Here is a 17214-nt window from a genome sequence, read left to right as displayed (position 1 = left end):
GAGTAATAGTGAAAGTAGATGCCAGAGGGGAGGGTCTGAGCTACTTAGTCTGCCTCCATTTGGTGCTCCCTTCAAACTGCTGCTTCACCTTGTTCGACATTTCTACAACAAGGAGATTATGCTGATATCTGAATGCCATAAATCTGAATCCATAAAGAAAAAAATCCACAAAAATACAAATCAGAACATTTTACAATACAACTGCTACTATTCCATGGTCAGAGAATTCACACACACACACACACACACACACACACACACACACACACACACACACAAATACACACAAACACTCACACACAAGGGGGAGAGATAGATCTCTAAAGTGTTTACAATGGGGCAGTTTGGGAAAATATGACACTAAAATGTGTCTTCCTACAGAAAATGCCTTTTTATTCATAACAAAACTGGGCTGTGATCTATTTTACAATCATGGACCAAGCTCTGTTCTGCCTTATAACCCATCTTTTAAACAGTCAGGATTTTTTTTCCCTGTCCTCATTAATTTATGATCAAAATTCAATTTCAAATGAGAGGGCTCACAGTGTGATGCCCCCTCCCCAAATGAACCGTTGCCCTTGGTCACATCCAGTCACATTAGGCTATGGCTGCAGCTGATCAGAGCCACAGTTGCAAGTACCAGCCCCTATTTCTAATTCCCAAGCTTTCCTTTCTCCGTCCGTCCCCTCAGCCGGAGAATGAAAGGCTTCTGTTAAGTGGTCCCAGAATTATCTCCAGAAAAAACCTTCACTTACAGACACAAGCTTTCAAAGGAGCAGGGCATGAGCATCTGAACTCTGAGCGCCTCCATCTTTTTTCCTTTAAGGTGTTCTGCAAGCCCTTGGCGAAGAGTGAAAGTCAAAGTTACTTCTGGCACCGGCTGTGTCACTAGGGGTGGCTCCTGATAAGGCCCTGGAAACTCCAATCCAAACACAGCTCCACGCTAGAATGGAGCCTGCTGTCTGTCTGCAATAGCAGACCTGCTTAATCCAGTACCTATGGCACCTGAGGGGCGAAACACTCCTCGCTCTGCACAGGGAGCGGGGACACTCCTCAAGCCAGGCCAGGCCAGAAATGTACACAGCAGCCAGGCAAGCTCTAGCAATGCTGACTGGACCTTCCCCAGCTTGGGCACCAGTTCAGGCTTGCAGGGGATGCAAGCTTGCAGGGGACATATGTCATCAGAGAACTTGAAAGGAAAAGGAAGTCATATACCGGTGGATTCTTAACACTTAACAGACTCACAGAAAGACGACTACAGGATAGTTCCTGCTATTTTCAGTTAGGATATATATCACAGCCTAGCACACCTCTCTGTCAACTTTACAACAGTACATGCAGTTTAGGGTGCTGGACACTGAGCGTATCTTGCAGCTGACAAGCTATTGATGCAAGTTTTCTCTACCCTTACATCTACTCCAAGAGAAGAAGGAGGGCTGTGCTGGCCATAGCCCAGCAGAGGGAAAGCCTATGCTGCTTCTACTGGTGGCCTCCTCTTTCTGGACACAAGCATCTTGAGACCACACATCTGTGTATTTTAGACTGTCATCCAATCAATTCCGAACACATTGGTATACAAGAAGGGAAAAATAGCAATACATGTTCTCAAAGAGAAAACACTTTAAAATGCAGACATGACAACATCAATGTTATCAAATATTTATGCTACAGACTCAGCACACCAGAGCCGTCTTACAGAGCTATGAAAGACAGAGTTTCTCCCGGTACACAATTCAAAGGTCACAACAAAGACATCTGACACTGACTAGCGTGTCCCCTGGGCAAGTGACTTCACCTTTCTGTGTCTCAGAGATTATCTCCAAACGTAATGAATAGGAAAGCATGCTGCTTCTATACATCACCATTCCACAATGGGACGAATTACGACTTGAAAATGTCCCTCCAAAAATAGGAGATATTCAGCCAGGGGTTTCAGCCAAACAAAGTCTGTGTGCTCTATGTTCATTTATTCTTTCATCCACTCTTCTGTCTGATACATACTGACTGAATACCCACAATAGTTCAAGTACTGCGCAAATTCTTATGGCTTTATAGTCCAGTGGGAAACACATAGTAAATAATCATATCAGTCCATGATTACACATAGGAAAATTGTTACAAGGAGATGAAAAGAGTTTAATGAGGTCAGGTGGGCCTTCCTTAAGCAAGAATCTCTGAGAGTGGAGTTAGGGGGAAAGCAAAAGAGTCTTCCATGTAGTTGTGATAACACACGTAAAAGCCGTGACTGGGAGAGAGTTTGCGGGAGCAGCTGCTGAGCCCGGGATGAAGGACAAGAATGGTGTGTGCGGAGACTGAAGTCATGGCCAGACCAGGCCAGATCTGTCAAGCCAGTGAGAAGGCACTGATTTTGTTCCTCGGTGAGAAAGAAACCACAAAGAGCTTGTCAACAGGGGACTGACTGACGAGCTCACAGTGGGACTTTATGGCTGCTATGTGGAGAACCAACGAGAAGACAGGCAATATTAGCTACTGCAGTGGTCCCAGTAGGAGGTGATGATAGCCCAGTGAGGCTCAGAAAGATGGTGCCAAGTAAAAGGAAGATCATAAAAGTACACAAGTTTTTGGTAAAACTAATGGCCAGTAAAGAGAAAGAAGGAGAAAATTAAATTGCACCAAATCCCTGGTTTGTATTCCTCCATAAGTCACTAGGTGCTTTCTGCACTGGGGGCTGTAAAAAGATAACTGAGAGGCCGTACCTCTTCTCTTATGAAGCAGCCCCACATAGGTTCTCTCTTGGTGTTCATGAATCCATTTCTAAATCCCACCATTTACTAATTCTGAGACCCTGTGCAAATTCATTGAACTTTCTGTAGCCCAGTTTCCTCGACAAAGGAGAATTGACAGTCTCCCTGTTGATTGGAGACATGAATAAGACAACAGCCAACATGCTCATGGTCAGTGACCCATAAAAAAAATCAATAAAAAAATAGCCTGTGTGGTTCTGACTATGGTCAGCATCACCTATTTTGGATCAGCGCTGACCCACCTAGAGAACTAAGGGAACAGAGAAGAGTGAGAGAAGATATCGAGAAAGATACACAAGAGAGGAAAAAAGAGGTAAGACTTAGCATGTGAAGGTCTGTGAGGGGTTGAGCTTTCAGAAGGATCTAGTCACATTCTACCCTGCCTTGGACACTACCTCAAGCTGCATGAGACTGACTTCCTTAAGTTTAAGGGCTAACTGTGTAATTTATTAGTATTTACCCACAAAAATGAACACATGTGCTTCCCATGGGCTCCCAAATGTTGACCATGAAAACAATGGGGTCAGTTCCAGACACTTAGTATAACATGGTATCAAATGCTTCCCTGGTATATTCAGCCAACAGCATTCCCAGGCTTTTGATTTTGGTCAATCCACTGCCCCAAAAGATTTCCATTGATTACTTATACATATGTTTAAGTAAAATGACTGTTACAATCCACTTGTGGTGTCTTAAAAAGATTTAGATGGCACCAGTTCTCTCAAGGCATCTTCTTAACACATACCCTCCTGAAATGACTAAAGGTCGAGTTGGATTTGCACATGTGCTATCATCTACATATTGCCTACATAAATATCCTCAATACAAAGACATCTCACAAGTCATCACCCAGTTTATTCAAAAGATGTCTCTGGAAAGCCAGGAACCATGTCACATGACTTGGCACTGCATCCCTACTCAGATGAGTAGACCATGGTTTGGTGGTCAGTAATTTCTTGAAATGAAACCATCTATAATGTATTGGGGGCTGCAGAGAAGGATCAATAATGAAGAGTGCTTGCTATCTGCTGAGGACATGGCTCAGTGAGTAAAATCAGCCAAACCAGGGGTGAATCATGCATACCCTTAATTATAGAACTCAGAGGGTAGAAGCAGGTGGATCTTATGAGTGCAAGGCCAACCTGATCTGCACAGTGAGTTCCATCCTGGCCAGCTAAGGTTACAAAGTGAGTTCTGACTTAGAAAAGTAAAAAGGGGCTTGCTGCCTAAAGTTGATGACCTAAATTCAATCCCTGAAGCCATATCAAAATCCTGTCTGTAATGGCAAACATCTGTAATTCTAGCACCACTATGGGAAGATAGGAGGGTATGGACAAGGCAGGTGGCCAGAAATTGGTGGACCAGCTAGACTGGAGTTCACTGCACACACAGCATCGGAAACAATGAGGTGGGAGGTAAGAAATGGCTTCTCAAAATTGTCTTCTTATCTGCATGTGTGTATTATGACAGACATGTGTCTCCACATACACATGCACACACACACACATGCACACACACACACACACACACACACACACACACACACACACACACACACACGGGGGAGGGGCAGGGGGAGAGAGATGAAATGCCATCTTTTTTATTATGTTTTAAAGGGTGCTTGATGCACAATCATTAGGACCAGAGTTTGGCTCCCAGCACCCATTTAACAAGCCCAGTGACTTCTGAACACTTGTAACTGAAGCTCCAAAGGCAGGAGAGACAGGAGCATCTCTGGGCCTTGCTCACTTTCATCACTGAGGGGAAAACAAAAGCCCCATATTTAGGGAGCAACTGTGTCTCAAAAGGAATATACAACATGGCATTTGATGTCATTTTATGACTTCTGTACATACACAGGCATGTGTATATGTGCATGCGAGTGCAATACACTTATACAAACACACACAAAGAAAAATAAAATTTTATTCTAATTATGTCTATGCATGCATTTGTGAACGCACACACATATATGAATGCAGGTGACCACAGAGAACAGAAGAAGGTGTTGGATCCCCTAGGGCTGTGGTTGTCGGCAGTTGAAAACCACTCAAGGTGGATGCTGGCAGACAAACTTGAATCTTTTGCAAGAATAGTATGCACCCATAATCACTAAGCCATCTTCCTGTCCTACATATACATAAGTCAATCTTGTTAGCAACTTCATCAAACAAACTTGTATAATCTCTATTTATATCCTGAGTTTATAAACATTTGTACATGCATATAAGTATGCAGGTACACACACACATAAACACACACATACTTGAACTATGTTTTTAAAAAAAATGAATGGAAGTATATATATGTGAGGAGGATAAAACAAAGAAAGCAGAATAAAATTATTACCTACATACTAATTCTTTTCAAATAAGAATTATTCCTCCTTGTTCTAAATTGCAGTAAATCAACCAGAGTCATCAGAAACCTTAGTGACCTTTCAAAAACTGGGCCTTAACTAAAATGGAATTTAAAACAGTCAGGGATCCACATGACAGCCAGCTTTTCCTTGGGAGCTAAACTGCGATCTCTGGGGAAGGAAAAATCCAATCACTACAAAGAGGAGATAAGAGGCTTCACTTGTTATCCTGTCTACACTGGAGCTCAAGAAAAGCAAAGCTACTGCCTTATCAAAGCTCAGGATTCTTATTTTCTTTGGAGATTAAATGATCACTGTCCCCAAAGCACACCTCTTTCTTCTGAAAGTCACAGCTCTTCTGTTTCATCTACAAATACCTGGTTGCTACCCCAGTCAATGGCTTCCATACATGTCCTCATCAAAGGTACTCAGGGCACCTTCTACTTACATTATCCCCTTAAATAGCAAAAAAAAAAAACAAAAAAAAAAACCCAGATCCTAAAAATACCACTGTCTTCTACAGTATGTATGGCTTAGGATAGCTATATCTTAGAATTCAACATGAAAATCACTAATATATAAAAAATATGATACGATACGATATGATATAGATAGGGGTCAGCAGTTAAGAGCATTGACTGCTCTTCCAAAGGACCCAAGTTTGATTCCCAGCACCTGCCTAGTGACTCACATCCATCTATAACTCCAGTCCCAGAAGACCTGATGTCCTTCTCTGACATCATGGACACCAGGCAATCAAGTAGAGTTTGGCATACATGCACGCAAAACATCCATCCACATACAATAAAAATAAATATAATGTAGATATAGTCATATATAATATACTCTGTACAAGTCATATCTACAGAAGGCAGGAAAATACTGAAGAACGTAAGTTCTCTTTATTTGCTGAATAAAACTGTAAACGATCCACTACAAATTCCCTTGGACATGCTTTGAATGTGTAGTGAAAGCCTTAGGTCATCCAAGAGAGTAAAACTGTGGTAATAAAACCCACAGTGCACCTTCCACAATCCTCAGCACATCTCGGTAGCCCCTACACCAGTAAGTCTGCATGTTGGGAAAGGCCAGATCCTTCCCAGGGGCCCTCTGTCTTGAACATCTATTGATGCCACATTGTGTCACTGTATGGTAGACACTGTTCCTACTGCTGTGGGAAAGACTAGGCTGAAGACAGGAGACACCCTGTTCTCATGGTTCACACAAGCCACTCTATCAAAGGGAGGTGAGGAAGATTGCACAGAGCCCTCTACACACACCCCTCAAGGATTCCTCCCAGGTTGGCTCCCTCTCCCCTGCACATGAGATTTGTTTTTGTTGTTGTTGTTGTTGTTGTTTTATTGAGACAGGTCTCTCTACATAGACCTGGCTGTCCTGGAACTCACAGAAATCCGCCTCCATAGCACTAGGATTAAAGGCGTGCAGTTTCTGTAGGTATCTCTTCCTCAGGCATGACTTCACTGACTATCCTTCCTAAAGGAGAAACATCCACTTCTGGGTTTAATTCTCTCAGCAAGTGGTGCTGACTTCTTTCTTTGATAGCACTTGATCAAACTTGTAATCATTTTAGCAGGCAGAATCCTTTATGCTTCTTTTATTGGTGTGTGTGTGTGTGTGTGTGTGTGTGTGTGTGTGTGTGTGTGTGTGTGTGTACATATTTTATTCTCAGTACAAGTGCTAGACAAATATTTTCTGGGTTGGTTGGAGGAAGGACAGACAAATGATTGACACAGATGAAAGTCACTCAGGAAAGACGTATTGAGCATGATTTGATGAGAGCATTTAATTAATTACAAAGGAACTCACTGCCGTAAATAGGACACTCAATTGTATATTCTTTATGTAGAAGCTTTAGAAGGGCTAAGCACAACTTCTTTTTGGAGATAAAATACTTGAGTACGGCATCACAGGAGCTGGTACTGCGGTTCTATTGAAAGCATCACAGCATGACTACAGGAAATTTTTAATGACTACTTCTCTGCAGAAATAACTGCCCAGCACCACTCCATCACTTTATCTCTCCTATCTTGTTTCTATTTTTTCCCTTCTTCCAAGAGGATCTCCTGCTACCTTAATGATATAGCAGCATCCTCTGGAAGACAGCTCTGCATCCCTGGCACCCAGAGAAGCCCTTCAAGGCTGAGAAGATGATCTAGAGGAGACTCAGGTTACTGCAGGTAAATCTGACTTATAAATATCCCATCGTTATTAAGAAATTGTGTAGAAGATACTTATGCACTCAGCTAATTAAAAACTTAATTTATAAAAAAAGTTTTTTATAAATTTATAAAAAAAATTCTGTCCTAAGCATAAAAGGCAATGCACAGACAGAGGTCTCATTGTCTGTCTGTGGGGAATTTTTAAGCAAGTAATGATGGGATAAATATTTTAAATATCAATTTGACTCTTTTCTTTAATCATCAACACAGCAAATTAATCCATTAGCTCCAATGCTCTCATTTTTTCCCTTAGGGTTCACTTAAAAACAATACCTATCCTGGCATCAATGGTGACTAGGCAGTCTGCTATTAATAGATGGCAATAGGTATTTGTACTATTGTTGTATAGATATAGTCATATACTTATACTCTGTATAAGTCATCTCTACAGAAGGCAGGAAAATACCAAAGAACATAAGCTCTCTTTATTTGCTGAATAAAACTTGCTGGTACCTTTGAACTCTGTAAAGGATCCACTACAAATTCCCATGGACATGCTTTGAATGTTTAGTGAACGCCTTAGGTCATCCAAGACAGCTAATATTGTGGTAATAAAGCCACAGTACACCTTCCACAGTCCTCAGCGTATCTCTGCTGCCCCTACACCATCAGTCTGCCAGTATCTGCCATGTAAGCCAAGAGGGTGAGAAGACAGGGAGCTGGGGGCCCTGGGGTGATTATGCTACTTTGATAATCCCTTCATATAAGAAGTTGAGTAAGATATCATTTACTTACCTTACAGAGTAAGGTAAATACAAACAGGAGGCCATTGTGGAGAGGCTAGTGATTCACCATGACTTTATAACACAATCTTCTACTGAAGAACCTTAAAATATGGTTCTCTTCTATGACTCTTAACATACTTAAAAGAAAAACCATGGGCTTCTCTTTTATTGTTAGTAGCTTTAAAAATGATGGAAAAAGGCTAAGCAGGAAGGTCATGAGTTTGAGGCCAGCCAGGGTACTGAGGAAAGGGAGGGAATCAGAGGGGGATGAAAAGAGAAGAAATAAAGGGAGAGATAAGAACACAGAACCCCTCTGCCTGCCTTTTCAGGGCAATCAGGGCTAAAATAGGAAGTGTGCCTCCATCACCACCATCTAGAACAGCAGTTCCTTCTAAGCAAGAGTCCTGTGGGGTTTTAAAGTATCCTATTATTCAGCTATCAAAGTGGCTTCCCAAGCCACCCTGGCTGTGGTCTTGGTTGCTGAAGAAAGTGAACACACTTCCCTCTGCCCCCAACTCCAGTGACATGCCAGGACATCAAGCAGCAAAACTGCTCCTAAGTCCTGTATGATCCACAGAAGAGTGGAAAGAGATAGAGAGAAAGAAGAAAGACAATCTGGCCAGCTAGGTGTTCTGGTCTACACACAACAGGCTGTGTGCCAAAAAATGACATTTTCATCAGTCAAAGCTTGCTGCAGGCCGCAGGAATAATCATAAGAACTCAGCTAGTTATAGCAAAGTCACTACCTGGAGGAATCAGGGAATTCCTCCAGACGAAGCCAAATCCCAAGGAGTTTTTAGTGTTACTTGGCTTATTATATATCAGTTGTCTTCTGTTATGAAAATCATGTGTGCCTTCATAGTTTTCCCAATTGATTTTTCCCTAAGAAGGGCTAACAGTGTGGACTGATCACTCTCTGGACATACACATTCCAGGTATTTGGAGAACAGCCTCAGGAAAGGCTTTCTCTGGAATCAGATTATCTCCCTTAGCCACTTTCAAGGACTACAGGAAACACCACCCAGGTGGGCACCCAACTTCCGAGGATAACAATGATAACATCCCACTTGCAAGTCTCCTGACTTAAATTCCACAAGGAGACACCGCCCAGGGGGGCGCCCAACTTCCAAGGACTAACAATGATAGCAGCCCACATGCAAGTCTCCTGACTTAAGGTAAATTCCACACAGAGACATCACCTAGGAGAGGTGGACGTTAAGTAATAGCTTTACACAATTTAGCTCCGACCCTCCCTTTATATACAGGGACTTCCAGGGCACAGGAGGGAGAAGAGAAAAGAGAATGGGAGAACTAGATGGGTAAGAACTTGAGAGGAACAAACTGAGATGGGGAAGAACTAGATTGAAGGGCTAGAAGAGAGGACTAGAGGAACGAGATGGAAGATGAGGAAGAGCCAGATGGGGAAGAACAAGATGAGGAAGAGCCAGATGAGAGAGAAGGAGATGGGAGAGGAGCTGATAGGGGAAAGAACTAGATAGATGAGAACCTAGAAGGGACAGGGCTAGATGAAGGAATTAAGATAGAACCTAGAGGGAACAGTAGATAGATATAAAGAAATCAGGCAAGAAAGGAGCTAGACAGGCGAGCAAAATAGCTGTGTAGAGAGAGAACTATCACAGAATAATAAATTAAGGAGTTTCGTGTACATAGATTCATTTCTTTTCATCAAAGATTAATTATCAGCTGGCTGTAGATTCTTCCCGGACCCTGGGAGGGGACTATCGAGGGGCTGGACCCCCATAGTCCCCGATAAAAGTTTCAGTACATGAAGGCTGTGTGGTAAGACCAGGCTGGAGCAGCAGCAGAGCCATCAAACATCAAGGCACAATGCATTTTTTGGGGTCCGTGGTGATGCTGTTTGTGAACACATCTCCAGCCTTGTAAGATGTATAAAAGCACAGTGCCTGACATACACCAATGGGAATAACACTTGGGAAGCAGAAGTGATTCTGTTACTGACTTAGGTGTTCACTTTTATTCCTTTCTATCTGCTGTAAAGCAGCGGACCAGGAAATTTTAGCAACAGCCTCATCAGACTCATGTTGACTGTGTTTCTTGATTGAATTAAAAGGCCAAGTGAAATGCCTGACCCACGCCATCTAGGTTCTGTGAATTAAATATGCTGCTCTTGCAATAATGCAACCACCACTGGTCACTGTACAAGACCATATCCATGCACAAAAAACTGAGCAGGGAGTACAGAGGGACTGTGTCTCACAGACCGTGATGCTCCAGTGGACGATGGTTGGAAGCCACTGAACTGCAAAAACACCAGTTGTTACAAGATGTGTGGTCAGGAACTAAAGCAGTGGTTTCAACCATAAGCAACACATCTCTTAGCAGCCCACTGTTTTATAAACACACTAGTAGCTATCTCTAAGCTGGACTCAAATACAGCAGCATTTTGCCAACTAAAGAATGCGCAGTATAGTTATTCAGTGTGGACACAGAAGCAGGCCTGCCCCCAGCATGGATTTCCCTGGGCAAGTCATTTAATTCCTAGAAACAAATGTGATACTTAAATGTGGTATGGTAGGAAAAGTACTTAGCAAAGTGCCTGGAAAACAGCATTCCCTTAGTGCCGCCTAAGAAACAGGAACTCTATTTCAGAACACTGATCAACAATTCAAAGCCAGCGTAACACCAAGTATCTAAGAACTCTGCATTCAGAACAAAGAAAAATTACTATTCAGAGACAAAAGTAAAGCTGCTTTTCAAACCTGATGCCTGAAGTGACTATATGTATCCAAAATATATGTAAGTCCAAGAAAGGGCCAGTGTCACTGGAGAGATGGCTCAATGGTTAAGAACACTCAATGCTCTAGCAGAGAAACCTTGTTTGGTTCTCCGCACCCACAAAGAAGCTCACAATCATCCATAGCTCCAGTTTTACAGGTTCAGTACCCACTTCTAGATGCTACGGACATCAAGCACAATGTAGAGCAAATACACACATGTATGCAAAACACTCATATACATAAAAATAAAATAAAACTGAAGGAAGGACTAGATGAATGTATGATTTAGTATTCCCAATGGACAGATAAGACCTGCAATGGTGGTAGCTCTCTGTAACTTCTGCTACCAGATAACGAGCTGCCTTCTCAATGGCTATCTCAGCTGCAAACTAAATTCTAACAGAAGCCTTCTGCTCTGGCTCTGTGTGTCAATTATGTTTGTAATTTTTATTTTTATTATATAAACATAAAACTAAGGGTCAAGTGGAAAATCTTATCTTTAAATAGCAAAATTAGTATGATTCAAAACTGGTCCAAACACCACTCTGGACTGTCTGTACTCGGTAGGTCACCTTACCCCGAATCTGTGTTAATCGCCACATTTCCCAAATGTTTGAGGTAGCTCAAACACTCACTCTTGTGCTAATGACATCTGCTTCAGTTATGCTGAGCAAACAGGATTTAAATTGGGAAAAATAATATTTGCACAGAAATCCTTCCTGTCTGTTGATTAAATCCAATCACTCATAATAAGCTGGATACATATTAGCTTTCTGTACCTAATTCACACTCTAGGGAGCCCTGCCTATAATCAAGGCATATATTTATGTTGATGGTAAAAGTTAAAATAACCAATATTTTAAATTAACAGTCTGAATAATTTTAAACAGTACTGTGAAGAGTCATAAAGGAAAAATTGTACCTTTGCTCTAAAATATTAAACCTTACATTCCTAAACATGTAGTGCTCAGAAAAGCTGCCTGCCTCTACTGTGAACAGTTACTAAACACTGACAGTGCTCAGATATTGTAGCCATGGAAATAATAGTTACATTAATCCAAGTTCATCAGGCCTCCAATATCAAAAAGATGATTTATATTTAAACAATACTAACAAAATCATGAAAAAGGTAGAAAAATAAAAATATTCTTATTAAAGCTAACTGGTTCAACAAACACGTGAGCACTTGCTAGAGCTTAGGTTCTAGTTGATATGCCTGACGTATGTCAGTATTAGATCACAGATACTAGAGTCTAAAAAGAAATGTTTGTGTTAATAATCATTTATTAGCTTAAAGAGACAGCTTGGGAATTGCATAGCCTATAATCTTCACTATCCATAATAATATGGCTATTAATAAAGAGGTCTGCTTCCTAACTCTGGGTCCAGTATCAATGCATTTTCATTTCTTGGTCTGTCACTAGGAAATTGGGAAAACTGGGGTAGGGAGGGAGAGTGAGATCATTTCTCTGGCTCATTTTAAAGAGAAAAAAGTAGGAGAGACAAAGACAGGGAGAATTCTCACATTTGCAGATCACGCCTTACAGTGATTTAATCTATTTAAATAGAGGAAGTGAGGACCAGGAAGTGAGGGGACTTTCCAAAATTGAGCACATGAATGAACAGATCTGGGCCCTGCTACTCTACAACCCATAGTCCTCTGGTTCATGTTTCTGAAAGCCACTCAAGGATCACAAAAGCAATCCAGTTCCAAAATTAGAACCAGGGGCTGGAGTCACTTCATTCCTGTTCCTAACCCAGCCCTCCACTGGCTTCTGCATTCCATGAAGGCATGGACCCTATCTGTTGTGTTTCCCACTCCATTCTCTAGCCAAGTACAGCTCCCTCCACACCAAGGAGACACTGAGCAGCCACTGGGCAGTGTGTTAAATGATTAATTCATTAACACAGTGCTTTCACAAGCACCTGTAGCCAGGATCTGACTTCCTAGAGCAATGCAAACCATTAGGCAGACTTCCCTGAACATTCCTAATGATCAAGAATTAAAATAATGGTAGTTACTAGAAGGAAACAAAGAAGAAACACCGCTTGTCCTTAAATCATCTGCTTTAACAAGGGACTGAGAAAAATGTGATGTTGCAATGATTAAAAAAAAAAAAAAAAAAAAGGAAGCCGAGCTGGATTGCTCAGCAGGTAGAGGAGCCTGCCCTTGAGCACCTAAATCCAGTCCTGCCAGTTGCCTCCTGACCTCCACACACATGCTGTGCCACACATTACAGAAACAAATAGTACAGTGTTAAATATAAACAAAAGAGCTCCCTGCACCGATGACACAATTTACACATGTTAATGGGGAAAGGTATGAAGAAATTCTCAGAAAAGAATGATTCAAGATGGTTTTGTGGGGGAAAATACGGTCTTTGGAAATTTAGAGCTGAACAGCTGAAAGACAGTAAGTCCTGATTGAGGTCTCCTAAGCGTGTGGTTCAAGACGCTTCCAAATCCGGACACACTGACTCCACATCAACTAGCCCTGGAGTCACGCGCTGAAAGGGGCCTTTCAGATTTCTTTCATCTCAGGAAAAAGTCTCTGATGCTAAATGTTTCCGCCTCTCAACACTTGCCTGTTGTTAAGCAGAAAGCTCAGGCCCCCCACCGCCTCGGACTACGTATCTTGAAAGAATCTAAACATTTTCTTCACTTTCATTATATTCACTTAACACACACTTGTACTTGTGTCCAAACACTTTATAACGTCCTCTCGAAATATGTTTAGTATTTGAAGCCTTAGGTTGTATCTAAACGAACTTAGCAGGGAATAGCGGCAGTCTGAGAAACAGTCACTGAGAGCCATGAAGGGTTGTGCCAGAATCTTTCAGGGGAAACACAATTAAACACAGCCCAGAAATAACGGCCTCCTGCGCTGTAGTGAGACACGGACGGCTGTGAAGAATTTCAGTGTGATAAACCAGCCATACAGGGCTCTGATACGGTCACAGGCGAGCTTAGCCCTAATCTCTCACCACAGTGGAAAATGAGTGTCACTTGCCGATAGGATTCCATTCAGGAAATGTAGGGTCCTGCCAGGGAAGACGTAGAGCTTCACGATGGACGTGACACTCGGTGGTGCTGACAGAGTCTGGACACAGGACCCCGGTCCCGAGAGGAAGACAGCAAGTCTGTTAGGACAGACTGTCAGGGAGCGAGAGGGCACGGTTAGCCTATGAAGACCCCTCCGCTGATGCTGCCTGTGTCTTTCTGTGACATCCAGCTAGCTAGTGGTTGGGTTTGGACCTGGTTTGTATTCTTCTCGTTTCGTGATGACTTATCAAAAGGCATTCCTGGAAATAGTCCCCACCCGCCTCAGCCATATAATCCCTTCATACACTAGATGGAGCTAACTTTATAATACTTGGGGGTTCATGGACAGGCTTCCTGTTGCACCCGAAAGGGTGAGGGGTGGGGAGAATGTGCACACAAAGTTTTAGAAGTGCTGGGTGAATTCTAAATATATTTTTAATTTCCATGTTTCAAATCTTCATTTTGCAGGTAAAAATGTCTTGTCAACCTTTTGACACTGAAATAGAGTATTCTTATCTATAAATTCCCTGCTGAAGAACCACACAATTGAGAAAAACAAACTTAGAATACTTAAAATGAGTTGATGATTGGGGGCCTGAGAGGTACCTCAGCAGTGAAGAGTGCATATTGCTCTTACAAAGAACTGGGCTGGTTCCTGGGATCCCCCCCCCCCCCCCCCCCCGCCAGGGCAGCTCACAACTTCCTCTAACTCCAGCTCCAGGAGTTCCAAGGCCTCTTTTGGGCTCCACAGACCTCTGTACTCACATGTACATGCCCACATAGGCGCACACACACACACACACACAGACACACGCACACGCACAAGCACACACACACACAAGCACACACACACACGCACACGCACGCACGCACATAATTTAAAATTAAAATCTTTTAAATAAGTTTTTGAGTTTTGTCCTGGACTACTTTCATAGCAATCTTTGGCTAGATGTGACTCTTGAACCATGTTTTGGAGATGCCAGGATGCTTTCTGGAACATGACTCAAGTTCATAGCAAAGAACCAGTACTATAAGATGTGCATTTCCGGGCCTGGAGAGATGGCTACCGTTCCAGAGGACCGAGGTTCCATTCTCAGCACCTACAGGAGATTCACAATCATCCATAATTCGAGGCTCAGGAGACTAATGTCTTCTTCTGGCCTCCTCAGGCACCAGGCACCACACGTGGTGTACAGGTATACATGCAGGTAAAGCAACCATACACATAAAAATAAATAAATGTTCTATATGTGCATTTCACATACGGGCATCATATAATTCATCAGCATTTTAACTTTATTAACATGTATTTACTATTACCTTCTAAGCTGGCAAGTCCAAAAAAATATACAATTTATTTTCTCTCCTTTATTTGCTTTTTATAAATACGACAGCATGGTGGTCTCACCAGAAGGAGGAAGTGCAGAAGGCTTGAGGGCATTCAGGAAAAGGGAGGCCTGTTGTGGTCCATGAGAACCCAGAAAGAGCTCCTTGTAACAGAATATGGCTGATGACTAGGGCAGGAAAAGCCCACTGTCAAAGACAAAAGAAAATATCCCTGCTCATAGTCACCCATCTGGGGCTGGGATGGGGCAGGAGGGCAAGTCCAAGATTCCCTCTGTAAGTGCTAAAGGTTAAGAACTATGCTTCTCAAGCAGTGAAAACTCTGTCCCCAGCAGGTTCTGGGGACAAAGGCCTTGGAACATTTTTTTTTTATTATTTTTCAAATGGGGGTGGGGGGTGCTAGCGGTGTCAGTGAGTAGAGAAGGCCAGGGATGCTGCTGGCTGTAATGCAATACAGGCAACAGCCTCACAGAAGACGATAGGGCTCCAAGAACTCTACTATAAAGAAAACACATGTGAAAACTTGTCTGGGCTGAGGTGGCTCAGCTGCTGAAGCGATTGCCACACCAGAGTGAAAACCGGGTTTCCATCATCAGCACTCACATAAATACCAAGGGGCAGTGATAGAGGGCTGCTGTGGGATGTTCTGTATGGCAAATGTGTTGCTGATTGGTCAATAAATAAAACACTGATTGGCCATTGGCTAGGCAGGAAGTGTAGGCGGGACAAGGAGGAGAATAAAGCTGGGAAGTAGAAGGCTGAGTCAGAGAGACACTGCCAGCCGCCATGATGAGAAACAGCATGTGAAGATGCCGGTAAGCCACGAGCCACGTGGCAAGGTATAGATTTGTGGAAAGGGATTAATTTAAGCTGTAAGAACAGTTAGCAAGAAGCCTGCCACGGCCATACAGTTTGTAAGCAATATAAGTCTCTGTGTTTACTTGGTCGGGTTTGAGCGGCTGTGGGACTGGCAGGTGAGAGAGATTTGTCCTGACTGTGGGCCAGGCAGGACAACTCTAGCTACAGAGGGTCTCTAAAGCAAGCTCTCCAGACTAGCTGAATAGGTGAGCCCTGGATTCAGTGAGAAGCTGATGAGATGAATAAGGCAGAGAGCGATCAAGACAGACTCCCCAGGGCAAGGCTGACACATGCATGCATACGTGTGCACTCATGCCCACACATAACGTGTGCCTCCACAGTGCGAGCACTCATACACACAATGTCTACCATGCAGAGACATAAGTGAAGGAGGAGAAAGGAAAAAGGGGAGGGAAGAGGAGGGGGAGGTGTCTCCCACACAGAACACAAAGTCCTTCCAAGTCTTTAGAAACATTAAATTATTAACCAAACGTTTTAACGAGTTTATGGACAGCTTTTTGGTCTGTGGGACACAGTGTGTGAATGAACTTGAGTCGATCACACGTGCCACAATATGTGGGTCAGTGTGTCAGCAATTAAAGGTAAAGAGGGAATAGGTCACTAAACCGAGCCATACAGTGGACCATGACACACTAGTGAGCCATGACTATAATCCTCTCTGGATAGTCAGAACAAATACTGAATGAAAAAAGAAAAGGCACACAGAATGCTGTCATGTGATTCCAACAACTGAAAGTTCAAGGCACTGTCTAGGATTGGATCCATTGATGGTAAACTATAATAATAATAATAATAATAATAATAATAATAATAATAATAATAATAGAGTGGTCAGGACAGTATTCAGCAGGGCAGTTATCTCAGTGGGGAGTGTGTTCTACATTTAAGAAGGCTGGCATGCTCACAAGTATTTGTTTCATTATTCTTTAGTAAACTGATGGGTTTTGATGCTTTTCTAAATGTAAGATATATTTAATAATAAGACCGGTGTGATGGTTCACATCTATAACCTCCTTGGCTGAAGCAAGAGGATTGCCATGAGTTCAAGGTAGCCTAGGTTAAATAGTAAATTCCAGGTCATCTTGGACTACAGTGTGACCC

General features: G+C 42.5%; 1 protein-coding gene across 9 annotated transcripts in view; it reads right to left on the bottom strand.

The window, feature by feature from the left end:
• Mitf (melanocyte inducing transcription factor) overlaps window positions 1-17214 on the bottom strand; it is a 219804-nt gene that overhangs the window by 95529 nt on the left and 107061 nt on the right. Inside the window, exon 1 of one of the 9 annotated variants that reach the window (XM_052719956.1) lies at window positions 756-958. The exons of the other annotated variants lie outside the window; for them this stretch is intronic. Coding sequence (XP_052575916.1) covers window positions 756-811 — 56 coding nt within the window. The 5' untranslated portion in view covers window positions 812-958. Of the gene's footprint in view, window positions 1-755; window positions 959-17214 lie in introns of those variants that run through there. 9 annotated transcript variants of the gene reach the window in all.

The sequence above is a fragment of the Peromyscus californicus genome, unplaced genomic scaffold, assembly GCF_007827085.1.
Source record: "Peromyscus californicus insignis strain IS unplaced genomic scaffold, ASM782708v3 Scaffold_6__1_contigs__length_162567912, whole genome shotgun sequence".
Classification (NCBI taxonomy): domain Eukaryota; kingdom Metazoa; phylum Chordata; class Mammalia; order Rodentia; family Cricetidae; genus Peromyscus; species Peromyscus californicus.
Note: the sequence above shows the minus strand (reverse complement) of the source record. Positions and strands in the feature narration are given on the sequence as shown.